The sequence below is a fragment of the Pangasianodon hypophthalmus genome, chromosome 1, assembly GCF_027358585.1.
Source record: "Pangasianodon hypophthalmus isolate fPanHyp1 chromosome 1, fPanHyp1.pri, whole genome shotgun sequence".
Taxonomy (NCBI): Eukaryota; Metazoa; Chordata; class Actinopteri; order Siluriformes; family Pangasiidae; genus Pangasianodon; species Pangasianodon hypophthalmus.
Window position 1 is genome coordinate 34,737,173 of NC_069710.1, and position 22,128 is coordinate 34,759,300.

Here is a 22,128-nt window from a genome sequence, read left to right on the forward strand (position 1 = left end):
TCTGCATTCTGATTTATTAAAATGTGTGCATTTAATTAAATAACAGTCAACATACACATGTATCAGTTTTAACTTTTATTTAACAAAAATTAAACCATCACAAACGAGGGTACAATATATTCGCCGTCATCTGACCCATATGAACTCCGCAGATCAAAAGGCCTGTAGAACCTCAAACTGGTTGCTGTAACAAGTTCACTCAATTCACAGTATTTCTGTACTTTAAATGCATGGTGATGCTCTGAAAATTGTTCTGTCAAAAGTTTGTTAAGAATAAAATACACAGTGCTGTCAATTAAAAGTATTTTCCGAATCTGACTGAAAACAGGATTTTCATCCTCAATTTCACTGCATACAATCAGGTCTTGTCTGTATTCTGTCCCATCTATTTTCACCCAGTTCATGGAATGCATGCTTGACTGTATGGGATTCTGCAGCATTCCTGACAACTTTTCACCATCATTCACATCGTCCCAACAGATTGTTTTCATTGGTCCACACTCCACTTGACTCAATGGTGTTGTTTCCCAAAGATAGCCTAATGACATCTGATGACTTTTTGCTAGAGATTTGGTAATGTTTTTGAAATTTTTTAATGTATGCTTCGCCTCAAACCTCATGCTCCACATGTGCACCAACGGACCAATTTTGCGAATACAGGCAGCATAATGGACCATGAAATGATGTTTGGGCAGCAAGCTTTTGTGTGGGTACAATTCCTTAAATAATTCATGATGCTCAATTATTAGATGTTTCAAGAGGACAGTCATACCTTTAGAAATACATGGGGAAAACACCAGGTTAAGAATTTGAAGTAAGAGAAGAAGCAAATGCCACTTTTTATCTCCTAGGGGTACAATATCACCAAACACTAATGGAATGTTTTTGATTAGACAGAGTGCCTGGATAGAGTTGAGTCCTGTGCTATTTCCACTGTGCTCCAAATTCACCTTTGTAGGGCGGTTTTTCTCTCTAAATATCCATAATCATATGAATATATTCTGGAGAGCAATTCACTCTGTGTAACAAAATTTTCTGAAAGATACTCGAACAATAGTTTCATTTCAAAATGGACAACTCCTTCCAGGAGGTCGTGCATCACATCTAGAGAGTAGTTGTGGCACACATGAAAATATTGCAGACTATTGAACGTTGAGCTTCTTTCTCTCCTAGTGTCGTATTTCATGCCAAGAATAATTTCGACAGGCTCAACTACAGCCCATTTGTTAACAAAATAATCATTTCTTTTTGTTTCACTGTTAAACATAGAAAAGGGACTCTCAAAATGACCTAAACTATCTTCAACTGCTGATCTGACTGGGTTATCAAGAGGAATGACAGACATCACATTTTGGCGAATTTGGTTATGAATTTCTGTGATAAGGTCCTCAAGCTCCGAAACGACCGATGACACCAAGTTACTGGCTACTCCACTGCTCTGTAATTTGGCCACTATTGAGGCACATATATCTGCCATCTCTCCTCTAGAGAGGGTCACATTTTCAACGAGAGCAACTTGGGGATCACTTTCTCCAACAAACAAAGAACCTGACTGATTAACACTGGGAGTTAACACTTCACCAGATGGCAAATCAAGAACTGGACTGGATTCAGTAACATGAGCACTGTTCAAATGCTTTCGAAACCCAGAATATGTATAAAACTGCCGACTACAGCCACTCTGTGCACATAACAACTTGAACTTCAACGAAGGATAGAAACTGTGTGTGAGTCTTAAATGAGAGATCAAAGAGTGGCTGTTTGTGTGCAAACTTTGACAGCGGAAACACTTCAACATTAAACTAGTTTAACAGTTTTGCACGCAATTCCTTGACGCGGGGAGACACACTGGTAAGACCAATATCAATGTTGTAGATTGTGGTCTGCAGGAAGGTGAAGACGTTGACAAGGGCTCCCTCATATGACAGGTTGAACACATAGTGAACTTTGAAGAGCTCATCGACAGCACTCAAAGAGCTGGTTCCTGCGCAAGGGATGAGGTGCTTGTCCACAACCACATAGAATTTGTCAATCTTGCTCTTGAGTCTTCCAGATGCCCGTAGGTATGGCTGGTGACTCTCCCTCCCACTGATAAGGCCTTCAATACTGGTGCAGGACTGAAAGTGAGCAAGCACAAAACTTAGATTAAACAGAAGAAAAACTAATTACAATTACAAAACATGAACACATTAAACCTGGGACTGTTAAACTGCTCACATTTGCATGAAAAAAGTGCTTAAACACCTATATAAATGCACCTTAACCCAGTTGGTAACATTTTTTGAGACAAATCAAATGTGCAGAGCAGTGGGTCCCAAGGACCAGGAATGAAAACCACCATATTATAGTATTCATAACAAAAATCATAACTTAAATGTGACTTTACATCAGTATTGTGGGTGTTACCTTATGGAAATTCACAAGTCTCTCAACAGTCTCTGTCGAGCTGATCTTAGTCTTCTTCTTCCCTGGGGGAGGAGGCAGGAGATGCAACAGGAGAAGAATAGATGACATGTCACTGTCCCAATCTTGGAATTTAGAATAAAAAAAGAAAAACATTTAGCATTTAAAATAGCAAGAAACCAGAGAAAATTTGAAAGACATCCTCTCAAATCAGGCCAACCATGTTCAGATCCTTGTCCCTCTGCTGCACTGATAAGACTCTGAATTTCTGCTGTTGAAGTAAGAGATTGGCCTTCATTGATTATCTTCTGCTTAAATGCAGTCTCCCCCCTCTCAAGCAACTTGTTGGATGTTTCAGAATTGAACAGCAAAGCAAAGTCCTGATTTATCTAATGACAAAGCACATTACAAAATGAATAAGATGTTACTTAGGACTATATACCAATCTTTACCTCCAAAATGGATAGTGTGTGCATGTTGTTGGATAGACTAATAAATTATATGCAAATGAGTCAACCATTGTCAACTAAATCCAATTACTATCCCCAAGAAAGGTATGTGTGAGCGAGAGATAAATTTATGAATGGAATAAGACTAGGTAGCAAGCATGTCAAGTGTGGCCTTATATCAAGTAGCAAACGTCAAAAGACATGTCTAAAACACAGACTTAAGTCATTTTTTGAAAAGGATCATAAATGTTATATTTACCAATCCTTTCACATCCAGAAATCTTGGAAATATATTGAGAACATCAGCTGATCTTTCAGGATTGTGTACCAGTTCTTGTCTATGCTTAAAAGTTTGCTTCATCTTCTGCATAACTTCAGCTTCATCAGCTGCGTGGACAAGGAAGGAAATTGCCTCCCTGCATGCATCTCCTTCAAGCTGCTGCCCAACGTCTGTCATTCTTCGCCGACTTGGTCCTCCACTTTCAGACATCTCTAAGCGAGCACGTTTTGGGTTCTTTCTCGACAAAGTTTTTAGGCGCCAGCAGACGTACCCTGTTCCCTTTTCTGGATCGTAGAAATGTTCCTGTCAAAAAGACAAGAAAATAGATTTAGGTTAAATCTGAACAGTCAGTAAGTTACATTTTATAGATAAATATATCATGTCTAACAAGATTGTGTTATACGAGTACATCAAGACAAATGATTCTTACATAGCCTTTTGTGGAAAAAGGGTCTCTCAGGCTAGGAAAGAGAGAAACAATGCCCAAGGCATAAGTCTCCCGCTGTTTGCGTGTAGGGATCCTCCTACAGAGTAAGAAGATATGGTTTATGCTAAGTTAAAAACCTTGTTTTCTACACAAGTTGATACACTGCTGTGTATTTCCTGAATCTGTGCACTGAAGTCTTACCCATGAATCTCTGTCATGTGACTGACAACAATATTAACAAGCTGACGTCTGGTGCTGTGCTTTAAAGTTTTAGTTGTCTGGTATTCTTCAAGCGCATCTTCACCACCAGATTGTTTTTCCAGGGCATCTTGGACAATCTAATGATACATGAACACAATACAGGTGGAAACAGTCTAGTAAAAAGGTAAAATTATTATATGGATAAATTAACCATATCAAATAACATGCATACATACTCGTCTTGCCTTTTCAGCATCTATGCCAAAACTGTTGCTAGCCCTTGCTGCTTGATTCTGGACTGCTCTCTCAGTCTCTTCACAGTCAGTAGAAGGGAGTGAAAGAGCATCAGAGCTTGTGCTGGGGGTTGAAGATCTTGCAGGTGAAAACTCTTGAAAGAGAAAAGCAGAACATTTTCATGTTCCTGTAAAAGCATTAATTCAAAATTTAATAGTAAACCTACTATTAAACTACTACAAAACTTTGTGTACTAGTGCAGTGGTTCTCAAACTTGGGGACAAGTTCCCTCCTGGGGTCTCTGAATAATTTCAAGGGATCACAAGATGGTTTGAAAAATGCAAGTATTTACTTGCATCTCGCGGCAACTGGCTCACTAGTTAGCAATACAGTGCGCAACTGCAGATGAAAACCACAATAGCAGAAATGGATAAATTTGTAATTCGTAGGTCTAAAAATGTTAGTTACATGATAGTTAAAATGTTGAACAGGACGGTTTGTTTTGTTTATTGTTTGTGTATTCTGTGGTAGTGGGGGCTGCAAGTTCTTCAGTGCTACTTTAGGGGTCGTTGGCTTAAAAGTTTGAGAACCACTGAAATTTGTCATTATCTCGATGAAACCCCGTGCTAGATTGTCAGCTGTCTTTCTGCTAGATCTAGCTGAAGTTTTGACAGCGATAACCACCAGATCCTTTTGTTCACCGGTTTGTCACTAAATATTTCAGGAACTTCAAATCCCTGGTTTAAATCCTAACCCAAACAAATATTCAGGAAACAGCCAAATAAACATTTTTTTATCTTCAGCACTTACCTGCACATAATGTTTAAAAAAAAAAAAAAAAAATCGGGTGTACATTTTTACTACTACTTGTATTCCTTCCTTTTCTAACCTGTTTTATGTTAGACAATGTTTGCATTACTAGCACTAGTAATATTCCCTCATAACAAAGTGTCAGATAAATGTTAATGTGTTTCCAACCCAAATGCATTCTTTTGTACCTATAGATACAATAGCGCCCTCGAAAGAATGTCTTCAGTGTTATTATACACTTACCGTCAGACAAGCCAGCAAAAATATTTTCTTCTGAACATCTTACAGTTAGGCATAATTGTGGACTGCCTTCAATCAGTTCATGGAAGATCTCCTCCTTCTCCTCCTCCGTGGTGTCTGTGTCTAAGACTTGAAGAGTCGCAGTTCTTGCAAGCCCAAATTTGCGTTTAACTGAAGAATAATTTCAACAATAACAAATATAATTGTATAAATAATACAATTTATGATAACTAAAGTCTTACGATAGTGTTACTATCTATCTACTACCAGTCAAAAGGTTTTGAACAGTAAGATTTTTAATGTTTTTTAAATAGAAAACAGTTATTTTAAATAGTAAAAATATTTCAAAAGTTTTACTGTTTTTGCTTTACTTTGGATCAAATAAATGCAGACATAATGAGCAGAAGAGACTTCTTTAAAAACATAAAACTTACTGTCCAAACACTTTCGACTACAATTAGATTTCATTATGATTTACTTAAGAAGAGTCAAATATTAGTTTAATTCAATAGCATTTAACTATAAGCACCTTAATTTTTAACATTACTAAAATCAAAAGTTATATTTATGAACAGCTATGACTTCTACGAGGACATGGACACTGTCTACAAGTCAGAATGTCATTGTTACGATAACTGGGACATGGTGTGAACGCACCTTTATTCTTTCAAACTTATTTTTCTTGCCTCTCCAAAACATATAATCCACATTCTATAAGTTAAGTAATACTAACAAATGAGACCTTATTATAAACATCAAGATAAATTCTATTAAGCAAAACCTGAATATTTCAGAAAGTTTGAATAGAAAAGCTCTAACCTAGAAACAAGCCCTGTGAACTTCTATCAGCTTACTGCTATGACTAGCTTTCATAAGCACATTATCTAAACGCTATCACAAGCTTCTTAACTTACCTTCATCGACAAAACCTTGGAATGTGCAATCGTTATTCAACTTCACAAATTCCTTCACACCTTGATATCGTACCTTCACCAGCGTGACTCAAGCTGTCGGTGCAGAACAAAATGAAAACAATAACATGGTTAATATGAAATAAAACCCAGCGAGCCGCTGCCATCAGAGCCATCAGTCATCCCACCAATATTAAAGCAGCAAAATAATTCCTATTTACTTTTACATAGATGACTGCAGATGAAACGCGCGTTGAGGCACCATGCCATGAGCTAGGATGAAGTTCAATATGCACCTGGCCACAACACAGAAGTTCAGCAAACCAGTTCTTGCTTGATAATCTGATCATTTATCTGTGCGATCAGTTTGAATAAAGTCCCGTGTTAACATGCATGAACAGGCTATTTAACGCTAATGCACGGTGTCAGTTGTACTGAAATACTCGACAGAAAATGCATTTAATTGTTACAACATGTCGGCGCAAATAACTTAAGCCTCAGGAACTGAGGAATATGGATGTCGAGTTATTGGACATTAGCTCAGTTTGCTAACATTAGCTGTCCTTGTTGTGGCTCCGATGGTCTGCCGCGTTGTCTAAAGCACAAGAGCAGTGTTGAGAAGCTTATAGTCTAAATGTTTAAAACGTAGACATATAAAACTGGTATAAGCTATTAAAAAGATCACACCTGTTTGAACGCCGTCCTCTCCTCGTGGTCATCCGCCATTACACAAAGAGGAAATCAGGGGCAAGGACCGGAAATTGGATCAACTCCTCACTAGTGTCAATCACGTCACCTCGCTGTAATTACATTAACCCCACCAAAGTGAACAGCATAAAAACAACACTAAACAACACTGGATATTCTGCTGTGTAGAGTTCACACCTCTGTGGTGTTCAAATGGCTCCATTAATAGAGAGTGTGAGGACGGCTGACCTGAGCGCACAGAGCAGCATCAGCAAGCGCCGCCATTAAGAGAGAGCGTGTAGTGACGTGGATTTGCGGCACATACGAAGGTCCTCACAGGCAGCGAGCGGTGAAGCGAGCGTGCAGAGAAACTGTCGCATGGGAGAGAACTTCAGCTGGAAGAGCGCTGAGCACAGACCCTACATTAACACTAACAAGAGACAAGTCACTCGTGTCGCTGCTAGTCTGTCTCGTCTGGGTGTGAATTCATTCCTTCATCTTCAGGAACCGCTTTATCCTCATCACACTTTTGTTTGGTGTTTAAATCATAGCTTCATGTCATCTGTTTTTCTGTTTGTTTGTTTGTTTCTCAGAGCTCCATGTTATGCATGGTCACCTGTTCCTTGCTAGTGTGAAGGTAGGATGAGACAGGTGCACTTCCTTTCCCCTCGCATGTCAGGGGCTACACTAATAAATACCCCCCCACACCCAAACACTTATTTGGTAACAGTGTAGGTGATTCCACTTACAGAAATAAAGAAATGAAGTCTTCATGTTCTGCCTCCTATATGGACTCAGAGCCATTTACTGTTCATTGTGTAAAATGTTAAAAGAAAGCAGATTATTTATGGGTCATTAGTGATGTATGACCTACAACCTTTGTGGGAAATAAGTTCACCGTGTTTGTTGTTGCCATGACGCCTCACACTGTACATTGTTTTTGTTGGAGCAAAGCCTGTAGGTTTATTCATAGCAATGAGTTTAAATGCTGCTAATTAATACTTACCATGCTAATTGATATTTCAAGTCTAAAAACACACACAGTATCATAGAAACTTGACTGCACTGTGCTAGCTAGCTTAAAGTCCATCTCTAGCAGGTATTTTTTATATTTTTTAAATATTTTTATATTTTAGGCATTTATTCAACATTATGCTAATGATGACACATTCTTTGTATTTTCTCTGTAATAATCCTTGAGGGTTATTATGTTCTATAATACTGACTATACAGTTTGCTGTGTTGAGGAGGTAAATATACATCACTCATCAGAGTTAGCTGGCTAGCTTATTGCTAACAAAAGATGAACATGGAGGTGTGCATGTTTTTTCCAGGCTAAAATGACACTCACCATTCAAGTTAAGTCAAACACAGCACTATATTGCAGCATGGATACAGACTGAGGTGCAAACACACACACACACACAAATAAAAACAATTAAAAATATATAAACACACCTTTTAATAAATTACAACATAATTATGTACATAGTCAACTAAATTAAACTTTTCTAATCTTAATTTTCTAACAAATTCAGTAGGAAACAAATTACTTTAACTCAGTGTATAAACAGTGTATAACTTTGAGCAATGACAAAATTACTGCACTGAACTGATACTATAAGATATTTACAATGTGTTTTAAACATAAATGTTTCCTTCTGCTACATGTAAATGGAAAAACATGAACATACTGTATATACAAAACAATTAAATGACATTATAAGTGCATTAACTGTTTCTGATTTGCTGTTAATGAGAAAAGATTCATTACTGTACAGTTAAAGTTTATTTATCTCAGCTGGTGCATTTTTACAAACAACTAGAGAAGCAGAAGTGCTGACATGTTGTACACCATCTGATTATCACTAAATGATCATGTTTTTCAAACACTTTGTACTGTAAGAGTTTATCCTCATCATCCTCTGTGTGTGAGACTCAGATCAGATCAGATCAGATTTAAAACTGCTTAAATCTGTAAAGAAAGAGAAAAAGCAGAACGATCAGATTTGATCATATGTTTATCAGAATCAGTCATCAGATTCCTCACAAGAAAAAACAGTGTAAACACTGTGTGTGTGTGTGTGTGTGTGTGTGTGTGTGTGTGTGTGTGTGTGTGTGTATGTGATCTTAAAGTACAGTATTTATGCTGCAGAGTCCCAAATACACATATTAAAATATACTATAATCAGTAAAACCTTTTCATACACAAAACACGCAAAAAGACAGATTCAGGTATACAAAATACAAAACCATAAATACCACAGATGATATAAAAATTGGGGGGCTGGATCATTGTTTCTGAAAGAAACACACTGTTGCCTGATAAAGCCACCAGAGGGCGCCGTCATCAGCTGCCTGAACAACCTCAACTGGAGTATTCCTACAGTCACTACTCACAGCTTGAGATGAGAGGTGAGGATAGAGACGTAGATTGTTAGCAGAGAGATGAGAGGTGAGGATAGAGATGTAGATTGTAAGCAGAGAGATGAGAGGTGAGGATAGAGACGTAGTAAGCAGAGAGATGAGAGGTGAGGATAGAGACGTAGATTGTGAGCAGAGAGATGAGAGGTGAGGATAGAGACGTAGATTGTGAGCAGAGAGATGAGAGGTGAGGATAGAGACGTAGATTGTAAGCAGAGAGATGAGAGGTGAGGATAGAGACGTAGATTGTAAGCAGAGAGATGAGAGGTGAGGATAGAGACGTAGTAAGCAGAGAGTTTTGTCCACATACTGAGCTCCTGCTTCACTCCCACAGACCAGTACAGTGACTGTAACACTGGTGTTAATCTAATCACCGTTTGTCAGTCTAACACTTTTTTCATCACTCATGAATAAAATCAAGGGGAAATGCTCTCTCCCACTCTTTTCCAAGAGAGAACCCAAATGCAGAACAGTGTTTTTATTTCTTATTACTGTACAAACACATTAAGACACAGAATCTCCTCTGAAGTGTATAAAGAGACGTTAAACCACCAAATTACTGTTACTGTGTGTGTGAGTGTGTGTGTGTGTGTGTGTGTGTGTTTCAGTCAGTAACTCACTGTAGTGTCTCCAGTTTACAGTGTGGATCCTTCAGTAGATCAGAGAGCAGCTTCACTCCTGATTCTCCTGGTTTATTGTCGTTCAGATTCAGTTCTCTCAGGTGTGATGAGGTGTTTGACTTCAGAGCTGAAACCAGAGCAGCACAACCTTCACCTGTAATACTGCAGCCTACCAGCCTGTAGAGAGATCAACACTTATAGATCAACCTACACACACACACACACACACACAATGCTTCACAGCCCATGAAGTGTGTGTATGAAAGCCAGAAGTAAATCCAGATTGTTGCACGTCTATTTCACTGTTTGTTATTTTTGAATCTGGAAAACTATAGCAGTTATTGCTGCTCTATTAAAATTGTGCTCCAGGACAGACAACATTTTATTAATCTAAAACAGCCATATGACACAAATGCAGGATCCACAGTGTGAAAGTGATGATCTGACCTCAGTGTCTCCAGTGTACAGTGTGGATTCTCCAGTCCAGCAGAGAGCAGCTTCACTCCTGAATCCTGCAGGTTATAATTCTCACTCAGGTCCAGTTCTCTCAGACTGGAGGAGTTTGAGCTGAGAACTGAGGACAGAGCTCTACAGCTTTCCCCTGTGAGATTACACCCACGCAGCCTGGGAGAGAAATGATGATATGTCAGAACACTGACAACCAAACCACAAAAGGACACACAATATAATGGGGAAATGTATAGAAAGTGATGTAATTTCTACATGGTAAACCATAAATGATGATGAATAATAATAATGATCTCCAACACAAACATACACAAATATAATGTTTAACCTTTTAGAAATTTAGCACTTTAACCACATGTGAATTGTTGGAGTCCAAATTTAAAACTGTGGCATACAGAGACAAATAAACAATAAATCCTATATGCTACACTGGCATGTGTGTGTATGTAGACTTCTATAGAAAAGATAACAAAGATGGCAGTCCATTATTCTGTTATTCACTATTCATCATCATTATTCATCACAATTTCAGTTTTTTCTTGTGACTAATATAACCCGTTTTTGTCATTAACATGTCCACAGTATGAGATTTATAAGCATTTGGTAAGCATTTTGTAACAACAGTTACATTGTGAACCTGTTTAGCTTTATGTTTGGAACTTTTGTCTCTGTGTGAGTTTTCTCTTTGGTTGTGTTTTGGTCTGTTTTGCACACCCTCTCTATGTGGCCTTGTCTGTCACATCTTTTGGGATGACTGATGGCATCATGGGATGATTTACCACATCGACACCATTTCTGGCTTTTTGCAATAAGACATTTTGTGAGTTTCACATTCTAAACTCTTTATCTGTAACTCTGACGCATCCTTTCCTGCTGTCTCCATTGATATTGCAGTGGTCAGTGCCCATTCAAGGGTTAGGTCTCTTTCTGACAGTAGCCTCTTTTGAGTGCTTTGATTATGCATGTCACATACAAGCCTGTCTCTTACTGCATCAGAAAGTCCATCTCCAAAGTCACAGTATTGGGAAAGTTTATGCAATTCTGCAGTGTATTTGGAAATGCTTTCATGCTTTGACTTGTTCCATTTGTGGAATCTAAATCTCTCAGCTATTACTAGCAGTTTTGGGCTCAAGTGATTTTGAAAAATGTCAACAATTTTGTCAAACATCTTGCTTGCTCAGGGGGAACTATACTGCATACAAGACTGTATATTTTAGCACCCATTAAACTGAGAAGTGTAGAGACTTTCTTTTTCTCCTCCATGTTGTTGGCATTGCAGTACAGTTCAACCCTCTCAGTATATGATTCCCAGGCCTCGTTTTCTCAAATTTACCTATTTTCCCAACTAAGACCCTCGTCACATTCACTTGCTACTTGAATGTCTCTCACGGTGTACTGTACACTGTTACTCTCACATCGCTTTTGCAAACTAGTATCAGTGACTGCCTTCTCGATACTGGTCTGCTCTTTCCTCTCACTGATGCTCTGCTTTGCTCTGAATGTTTCTGTGCTAGAATTAGAGTTTTATGTAGTGAACACAGACAAGCGGAGTGAAATGTACCTGTGCTGTTATATTAAATATCAGTGCTCTTGGTTCGCTGCTTCTCCAATTAAATTAGTGGATCGGAATTAACTGTTGCATAATGAAAGTGAAATAAATAGTAGCAGGCACAAAAGAAAGTAAATAATAATGTAAAATATAAACTTTTTATGAACGGAGTAAACAACAGAATAGAATAGAATGGACTTCAAGAATTAAAATCACATAAAAATAATGTAAAAGTAACATGCTAGTGAAAGTAAGAAAATAATAAAAGTGAGTTAAAAGCTGGTAAAGTGGGAAAATGTTTTAGCTGGTTTTAAAATCAAAGATAGAAAGCAGCACAAAACAAAAAGCTGCTTCACCCACTAGATGATATTAACATACAATTTGTCCCAGGATTTATCAGGCGTTCAGAGATGTATGAAGGCGCTATAAAATTAAGAGATTTAAAATCTAGTACAAAAATGTTATAGTCAATGCTAAAGAAAGTAGTCAGGCAGTGGAGTGATGCTAAAATCGCGGTTTCTAGTGCATTTATAATATTCTCACTACTGCATTTTGCACAAGTTGTAGTTTGTTTACTGTAGCAGTAGGACGTCCTGTGAGAATTACAATATTCAAGGTGAGAAAAAACTAATCATGGATCAATTTCTCGGCGTCTTGTACCTGGACATAAAGTCTGAGCTGTGCTATATTCCATAAATTATAGAATGCAGTTTTAGTAATGTTATTAATTTGTGGTTTAAAAGATAAACCAGAGTCCAGAATTACACCAACATTTCTAACTTCAGTTCAAGCATTTCTGTCTTGTCCTCATTTAGTTTTGAAAAATCATGATTAGTTTAGCCAACAACGCTGAACAAACAGGTTACAAGCTCATCAGCATTAGTTATATCTGGCGTTACAGATATGTATAACTGTGTATCATCTGCATAGCTATGCAAACTGACTCCATGCTTCTTAATAATCTGACCTAGCAGCAACATATACTAGGTCTATAAAAGTGGAACATAAGAATATAAAATATAAAAATAAAGAATAGAAAAGCTAGGCCAATACAGAGCCTCGTGGTACAACACAGAGAATATCATGCTTATCTGATGTTCATCTAGAATAACAAATTATTGTCTTCCAGTTAAATATGTAGAAAACCAGTTTAAGACAGTCCCAGAAAGACCAAATATTCTCAAGCTGTTCAAGAAGTGTTATGTGATCTATAGTGTAAATGGTGGTATTATGGAGGCAGACGGACGCAAGTGCAAGTGGCTTTTATTAAATACAAATAGGAGAACTAAACCCAAGGGCTAATCAATACTTCACACACTGAACAAGGAAGAGGTCAGGTGATCAGCACACAGGCATTAACTAGACAGTGTAAAAGGGTAAACAATACACAAAGCAGAGTCTAAACAGCAAGATAAACAAGCAACAATCACACAGCACACACAATGCTGGACCAAGACTTCACAATGAAAGAATGAAAGTATGGATTATTTCAAGGAGTGTGTGTTAGTGCGAACAGATGTGCATGATCAAGCCTAGTGATTTTGTAAAGGGATCGGTGTTTGGTTGTCATGTGACATGGCGACTCGTTGGGAATCATGGAAATGGGAGTTCTCTTGACGAGGCATTGCACATGTGGACCTGACCACTGGTTTCATAAATTAACAAGCTATTTGAGGATTTCGTATTTTTCTAAGATGTACTAGTGTATAAATTAATCTAAAGACAACCCACAATGCACCTGTAGGGGGCATAGATGTGCTCTAATTGATCTTCTGTACCCAGAATGCATTTGCAAATTAAAGCCAATAAAACATTTGAGTTTATTTTGTAGTTTAATCTGATTATTAACCATCCCAATATTAGTATAGAGTGAAATCCATCACTGATACTTAAAATACAATTTATATTTGAAACGTTTGAATAGTAAAATGTTTAATATTTTGTCAACCTCTTGTTATGCATCAGGCTTGTTGCTCTACATTTTACTGTTATTAGGTTCATACTATAATAATGACAATCAAATAAACAAAATGTGAAAGTGATGATCTGACCTCAGTGTCTCCAGTGTACAGTGTGGATTCTCCAGTCCAGCAGAGAGCAGCTTCACTCCTGAATCCTGCAGGATATAATTGTAACTCAGGTCCAGTTCTCTCAGACTGGAGGAGTTTGAGCTGAGAACTGAGGACAGAGCTCTACAGCTTTCCTCTGTGAGATTACACCAAAACAGCCTGGGAGAGAAATGATGATATATCAGAACACTGATATCTCAAACACAAACATACACAAATATAATGTTTAACCTTTTAGAAATTAAGCACTTTTTAATACATCCTAAAAGCTCTCTTGTACCTGCACTAATGAAATAATTAAACACACCTGAGTAAATCACAAACACCTGTGAAGCCCTACATCTCAAACATTATGGAAATGGAGGGAAATGTATAGAAAGTGCTGTAATTTCTACGTGGTAAACCATAAATGTATAAAAATACCACTGATTAAACTCTGAGAATGTGCACTTTAACCACATGTGAATTGTTGGAGTCCAAATTTAAAACTGTGCCATACAGAGGCAAATAAAAAATAAATCCTATATGCTACACTGGCATGTGTGTGTATGTAGACTTCTATAGAAAAGATAACAAAGATGGCAGTCCATTATTCTGTTATTCACTATTCATCATCATTATTCATCACTATTTAAGTTTTTTTTTCTTGTGACTAATATAAGCCGTTTTTGTCAGTGACATGTCCACAATATGAGATTTATAAGCATTTGGGAAGCATTTTGTAACAACAGTTACGTTGTGAACCTGTTTAGCTTTATGTTTGGAACTTTTGTCTCTGTGTGAGTTTTCTCTTTGGTTGTGTTTTTTTGTCTGTTTTGCACACCCTCTCTAAATAAATAGTAGCAGGCACAAAAGGAAGAAAATAATAATAATGTAAAATATGAACATTTCATAAACAGTGTAAACAATAGAATGGACTTCAAGAATTAAAATAATATAAAAGTAATGTAAAAGTAACATGCCAGTGAAAGTAAGAAAACAATAAAAGTGAGTTAAAAGCTGGTAAAAGTGGGAAAATGTTTTAGCTGGTTTTAAAATCAAAGATAGAAGGAGCCTGATGAATGTTTACTGTTAACGTGTTCCAGATATTTGGTGCATAAAAACAAAAACTGCTTCACCCACTAGATGATATTAACACACAATTTGTCACAGAAAAAAACAGGCGCTATAGCATTAAGAGATTACTGTAGCAGTAGGACGTCCTGTGAGAAATGCATTACAATATTAAGGTGAGAAATAACCTAATCATGGATCAATTTCTTGGCATCTTGTAACTGGACATAAAGTCTGACCCGTGCTATATTCCATAAATTATAGAATGCAGTTTTAGTAATGTTATTAATTTGTGGTTTCAAAGATAAATCAGAATCCAGAATTACACCAACATTTCTAACTTCAGTTCAAGCATTTCTGTCTTTTTTTAGTTTTGAAAAATCATGATTAGTTTAGCCAACAACGCGGAACAAACAGGTTACAAGCTCATCAGCATTAGTTATATCTGGCCTTACAGATATGTAGAACTGTGTATCATCTGCATAGCTATGCAAACTGACTCCATGCTTCTTAATAATCTGACTGAGCAGCAACATATACTAGGTCTATAAAAGTGGAATATAAGAATATAAAATATAAAAATAAAGAATAGAAAAGCTATGCCAATACAGAGCCTCGTGGTACAACACAGAGAATATCACACTTATCTGATGTTCATCTAGAATAACAAATTATTGTCTTCCAGTTAAATATGTAGAAAACCAGTTTAAGACAGTCCCAGAAAGACCAACTATTCTCAAGCTGTTCAAGAAGTGTGATGTGATCTATAGTGTAAATGCAGCGGTAAAATCTAAAAGCACTAAAAGCACAAGTACCAAAACACCGTCTGCTTCAGCATTTAATCTCAGATCATTTACTACTTTAATAAAATGCTATTTCAGTACTATGATATGATCTGAAGCAGGAGGTGAAACATTGCTGGTGTTATGGAGGCAGACGGACGCAAGTGCAAGTGGCTTTTATTAAATACAGACAGGGGAACTAAACCCAAGGGCTAATCAATACTTCACACACTGAACAAGGAAGAGGTCAGGTGATCAGCACACAGGCATTAACTAGACAGTGTAAAAGGGTAAACAATACACAAAGCAGAGTCTAAACAGCAAGATTAGTTAATGCACTGTGAATTAACATGAACATTTTGATTAAGTAACATCAACAAACATTAATAAATGCTGTGAAAATATATTGTTGATTGTTAGTTCATGTTAGTTAATGCATTAGTAACACTTTATAATAACTCACACTATGAGTCATTAGTTAAACATTAGTAAATAGTCAATTCATCCTTTATAAAGCATTGTTCCAACATTAATAGGCATTAGTAAGCAGTTTATAAATACAGCTATAAATGTTTTGCTCTTGAGCATATCTATAATGTTTAATCATTTTATTTTCATACTTTATTAACCATTAATTTATCATTTCTAAATTATTACGTTATTTACAAACCAGTTGTTTAGGAGTTGTCAGTGGTTCATAAGAAAGTGTAAGTAAATGATTAATAAACTATTTAAAATGTACATATATAAATCTTATTATTTAGACACATAATAATAGTTGCTCAGTGTGTTAATAACTGCTTTATTGACACATATTCCTGCTGTAATTCATGATTAAATCAGGTTGTTATAAAACATTTAGTAGTTGCCAGCCATCTATTTTTGTGAGCTCATCTAAAGTGAGGACTATTTATACCTTGTAAAGCATTTACAAAGCAAATTTAAAGGATCATTTATCTTCCAAACAGAAAAGTTAAACACAACACAGAGGGATACAGAACACAGAAATATTTTTCAAGATGCAAAAAATGAAACTGTACAGCTGTACACTTGATAAAAAATGAAAAATAAACCTCTGCAATTTCATAGAAAAAAAATGAAGTGTACAGTTGTACAGTTTCATTTTATTGCATCTTGAAATAAATATTTCTGAGTTCTGTATCCCTCTGTGTTGTGTTTATTTATTTATTTATTTATTTTTTTTGTTAGAAGGATAACTGAGCCTTTAATCTCCTTTGTAATAGACGCGCTTATAAATCAAGAGCAAGGCATTTATAGCTGTATTTATAAACTGCTTACTAATGACTATGAATGTTGGGACAAGGCTTTATAAAGGATGAACTCACCATTTACTCATGCTTACCTAATGATTCATAGAGTGCAGTTATTATAAAGTGTTACCCTTCATCTGTGAGTGTTACATCCATGAGATTATGGAAACTCAGATGAATGTCATGTCACAGGAGGTCACAGGTCAGTTTCAAATGAGTCTGAAAATATTATTTGCAGCACAAAAATTTATAAGTCCACGTGTATGCATCTTTTGATCTTTTTATGTCATAAATAACATAATTATTAACCTAATTATATAAAATGATGTTGTCAGTGCCCTACAAATTAACTGGTTCTAGGATTTACTTGTCTCTAAAACTGACAGAAAAGGATAAGGCCCAAGACATTTCTTAAGCTGTAAAGAATAAAAAAAACAACAACAAAATTACTGATTAATTGATTATGTTTAAAAGTCTCTCTCTCTCTCACTCACCCCCTCACTCACCCCCACACTCACCACCACACTCAACACACACACTCAACACACACACTCACCCCCTCACTCACCCCCTCACTCAACACACACACTCACCCCCACACTCACCACCACACTCAACACACACACTCACCCCCTCACTCACCCCCACACTCACCCCCACACTCAACACACACACTCAACACACACACTCACCCCCACACTCACCCCATCACTCACCCCCTCACTCACCCCCACACTCACCCCCACACTCAACACACACACTCACTCACCCCCTCACTCACCCCCACACTCAACACACACACACTCACCCCCTCACTCACCCCCTCACTCAACACACACACTCACCCCCTCACTCACCCCCTCACTCACCCCCACACTCAACACACACACTCACCCCCTCACTCACCCCCTCACTCACCCCCACACTCACCCCCTCACTCACCCCCTCACTCACCCCCACACTCAACACACACACTCAACACACACACTCACCGACCACCACACTCACCCCCTCACTCACCCCCAAAATCACCCCCACACTCACCCCCTTACTCACTCCCACACTCACTCCCACACTCAACCCCCACACTCACCCCCTCACTCACCCCCTCACTCAACACACACACTCACCCCCTCACTCACCCCCAAACTCACCTAATTATATAAAATTATGTTGTCAGTTCCCTACAAATTAACTGGTTCTAGGATTTATTTGTCTCTAAAACTGACAGAAAAGGATAAGGCTGTAATGAATAAAAAAACAACAACAACAACAACAAAATTACTGATTATTTGATTATGTTTAAAAGTCTCTCTCTCTCTCTCACTCACCCACCACCACTCATCCCCTCACTCACCCCCACACTCACGCCCACACTCAACACACACACTCAACACACACACTCACCCCCTCTCTCATCCCCTCACTCACCCCCTCACTCAACACACACACTCACCCCCTCACTCACCCCCACACTCACCCCCACACTCGCCCCCTCACTCAACACACACACTCACCCCCCACACTCACCCCCACACTGACCCCCACACTCACCCCCTCACTCAACACACACACTCACCCCCCACACTCACCCCCACACTCACCCCCTCACTCAACACACAAACTCACCCACTCACTCACCCCCTCACTCACCCCCACACTCAACACACACACTCACCCCCACACTCACCCCCACACTCACCCCCACACTCAACACACACACTCAACCCCACACTCAACACACACACTCACCCCCTCACTCACCCCCACACTCACCCCGACACTCACCCCCTCACTCACCCCCACACTCAACACACACACTCAACACACACACGCACCCAATCCCCCCTCCCCCCTTTCTCACACAGAGGCAGAGTGGCAGAGTGAAATCAGATGTCTGATAGTTTTTTAATTTTCTGTTATCCATAGAGCGTTGTAAAGTCGTGAAACTATGCATATTTCCTCAGAATGACTTGTTCTCTGTATATAAAAAGTTTTGAAGTGTTTGGAAGCTGCACTTTTAAAAATATAAGAAAATTACAGCTATGTTTTTTATTGTTACTTTAATAAATCGCCACTGCAATACCGTTCAAGATATCCAATATCCGTTCGCAATTTAGCATCTTCAGTATATTGGCATCATGTAGACAAAGTTTGGTGTGTATAGTATCATTCTCCTCTGAGGAGTATGCATTAATTTACAGCCTGATTTTTCCAAAAATCCACATTCAAAGCAAAATAGCCGACTTCCTGTTGGACTGTAAATTAGAAAGTTGTCCGTCTTGATGAGAACAATGTACGTACTGAGTTTGGTGTCTGTAGCTAAAACTAACCCCTCAAATTTTGTCAAAAGGTGGTGCTATAGAGTGCCTCTTCCACGCCCTTTTATGAGCTGCTGCCATTGTCTAACTATCATTAATTCTGAAGTGTGTGTTTCAATAAATTCTAGGCATGGTAAGGACCTTAAAAACACCAGAAAAGAATATTAAAGTTTGACATGTTGCCATGGCAACACTATTTTAGTTATCAATAATCCCTTCACCATTTTACATCGGTCATATTTTTACATTATTCTGATGAAGTTTGAAGCAAATAGGGTAAATATAAGAGGGTGCATTCAAAGCGTTTAAAAAGTAACACACTTCCTGCTACCAGTTGGTGGCGCTATAACTTTGACTCCTAATAGTCACATCTTTGTGATCAGACTCCTTGAACGAATAAACTGCTGAAGTTTGAGCAAAATCAGACAACGTATGTAAAAGTTATTAGACACTTCCTGTTTCTCATTTCTCAACATAATTTCAATGCCTTGCCACGGCCAAACCGTTCGAGATATCAAAAACCCCCTACCGATTTTTCATCCCCAATGTCTTGAGAACATATTGACCAATTTTGGTGGCAATCGGGTAAAAAACCTAAGACGAGTACATCAAATTCCAGAGCATGGGTTTTTCACAAAACCTAAAATAGCCAACTTCCTGTTGGGCGGAGCTTATGACATGCAATGTGAAAGTTGTTTGGCTCGATGAGATTTATATGTGTACCAAGATTCATATGTATACATGCAAGTATGTACGATATATGGCCCTCTGTATTCCAGGGGGCGCTGTAGAGCCCCTTTGCCACGCCCGTGTACAAGTCTCTGCCCGGCCCTAATGGCCGCAGATTCCAAGGGGTTTGCAAACTTTCAAGAGCGTTTGAGCATGGTTAGGGCCCTAAAACCCCCCAAAAACCTTGACAAAAAATAAGAAGAATAATTAGAATAATCCTAAGGAAAACGATAGGGACCTTCGCCCCGTTGGGCTTGGGCCCTAAATACCACAAATGATGTAAAAATTGGGGGGCTGGATCATTGTTTCTGGGAGAAACACACTGTTGCCTGATAAAGCCACCAAGGGGCGCCGTCATCAGCTGCCTGAACAACCTCAACTGGAGTATTCCTACAGTCACTACTCACAGCTTGTGATGATCGGTGAGGATAGAGACGTAGATTGTAAGCAGAGAGATGAGAGGTGAGGATAGAGACATAGATTGTAAGCAGAGAGATGAGAGGTAAGGATAGAGACATAGATTGTAAGCAGAGAGATGAGAGGTGAGGATAGAGACGTAGATTGTAAGCAGAGAGATGAGAGGTAAGGATAGAGACATAGATTGTAAGCAGAGAGATGAGAGGTGAGGATAGAGACATAGATTGTAAGCAGAGAGATGAGAGGTGAGGATAGAGATGTAGCTTGTAAGCAGAGAGATGAGAGGTGAGGACAGAGACGTAGATTGTAAGCAGAGAGATGAGAGGTGAGGATAGAGACATAGATTGTAAGCAGAGAGATGAGAGGTGAGGATAGAGACGTAGATTGTAAGCAGAGAGATGAGAGGTGAGGATAGAGATGTAGATTGTAAGCAGAGAGATGAGAGGTGAGGGTAGAGACGTAGTAAGCAGAGAGTTTTGTCCACATACTGAGCTCCTGCTTCACTCCCACAGACCAGTACAGTGACTGTAACACTGGTGTTAATCTAATCACTGTTTGTCAATCTAACACTTTTTTCATCACTTATGAATAAAATCCCAAAATACTTAATCTCCTTCACCAGGGGCAAGCTCTCTCCCACTCTTTTCCCAGTGAGAAGCATCCCACTCTTTTCCGAGAGAGAACCCTAATGCAGAACAGTGTTTTTATTTCTTATTACTGTACAAACACATTAAGATACAGAATCTCATCTGAAGTGAATAAATAGACGTTAAACCACCAAATCACTGTTACTGTGTGTGTGTGTGTGTGTGTGTGTGTTTCAGTCAGTAACTAACTTTAGTTTCCCGAGTTTACAGTGTGGATCCTTGAGTAGATCAGAGAGCAACTTCACTCCTGATTCTCCTGGTTCATTGCGGTTCAGATTCAGTTCTCTCAGGTTTGATGAGGTGTTTGACTTCAGAGCTGAAACCAGAGCAGCACAACCTTCACCTGTAATACTGCAGCCTACCAGCCTGTAGAGAGATCAACATTTATAGATCAACACACACACACACACACACACACACACATACACACAAACAAAATGCTTCACAGCCCATGAAGTGTGTGTATTAAAGCCAGAAGTAAATCCAGATTGTTACACGTCTATTTCACTGTTTGTTATTTTTGAATCTGGAAAACTATAGCAGTTATTGCTGCTCTATTAAAATTGTGCTCCAGGACAGACAACATTTTATTAATCTAAAACAGCCATATGACACAAATGCAGGATCCACAGTGTGAAAGTGATGATCTGACCTCAGTGTCTCCAGTGTACAGTGTGGATTCTCCAGTCCAGCAGAGAGCAGCTTCACTCCTGAATCCTGCAGATTATTTCCACTCAGGTCCAGTTCTCTCAGACTGGAGGAGTTTGAGCTGAGAACTGAGGACAGAGCTCTACAGCTTTCCTCTGTGAGATTACAGTCACACAGCCTGGGAGAGAAATGATGATATATCAGAACAATGACAACCAAAACACAAACATACACAAATATAATTTATCCTTTTATGTAGATCATTTTGCATGTACTGTGTGTGTATATGAGTGTGCGTATGTGTGTGTGTGTGTGTGTGTGTGTGTGTGTCTGGGACAAAGGGACTTTTAGATCTGTATCTAAAGCATGTCACACAAAATTTTGTCCCCATAAGATCAAAACTACAAGAATTTGTGTTAATATTTTCTGTCCCTCTTTGTGTGTGTGTTAAATCTGTATCCACAGTGTGAAAGTAATGATCTGTGGCC

General features: G+C 38.4%; 2 protein-coding genes across 6 annotated transcripts in view; both read right to left on the reverse strand.

Annotated features, from left to right (window-relative positions):
- Positions 1-22,128, reverse strand: part of LOC117597395 (uncharacterized) — a 273,283-nt gene that overhangs the window by 160,252 nt on the left and 90,903 nt on the right. Inside the window, exons 20-24 of the mRNA XM_053235527.1 lie at positions 21,645-21,818; positions 21,182-21,358; positions 13,755-13,931; positions 10,134-10,310; positions 9,687-9,863 (exon numbers count right to left, since the gene is read on the reverse strand). Coding sequence (XP_053091502.1) covers positions 9,687-9,863; positions 10,134-10,310; positions 13,755-13,931; positions 21,182-21,358; positions 21,645-21,818 — 882 coding nt within the window. The remainder of the gene's footprint in view (positions 1-9,686; positions 9,864-10,133; positions 10,311-13,754; positions 13,932-21,181; positions 21,359-21,644; positions 21,819-22,128) is intronic.
- Positions 63-7,691, reverse strand: LOC113544514 (uncharacterized). Of its 5 annotated transcripts, none has more exons than XM_053235553.1 (10): positions 6,643-7,691; positions 5,959-6,051; positions 5,048-5,215; positions 3,997-4,148; positions 3,761-3,887; positions 3,563-3,656; positions 3,112-3,435; positions 2,624-2,792; positions 2,407-2,528; positions 63-2,117 (listed from the first exon to the last, which is right to left on the reverse strand). In XM_053235553.1, the coding sequence occupies exons 5-10, from the start codon at positions 3,775-3,777 to the stop codon at positions 1,803-1,805; spliced, it is 1,041 nt and encodes a 346-aa protein (XP_053091528.1). In that variant the 5' UTR covers positions 3,778-3,887; positions 3,997-4,148; positions 5,048-5,215; positions 5,959-6,051; positions 6,643-7,691; the 3' UTR covers positions 63-1,802. The 5 variants fall into 5 exon arrangements, with proteins under 5 accessions (XP_053091528.1, XP_053091522.1, XP_053091534.1 ...); XM_053235547.1 differs by having other exon boundaries at positions 3,761-3,897; XM_053235559.1 differs by having other exon boundaries at positions 2,407-2,468; positions 3,761-3,897; positions 6,643-7,690.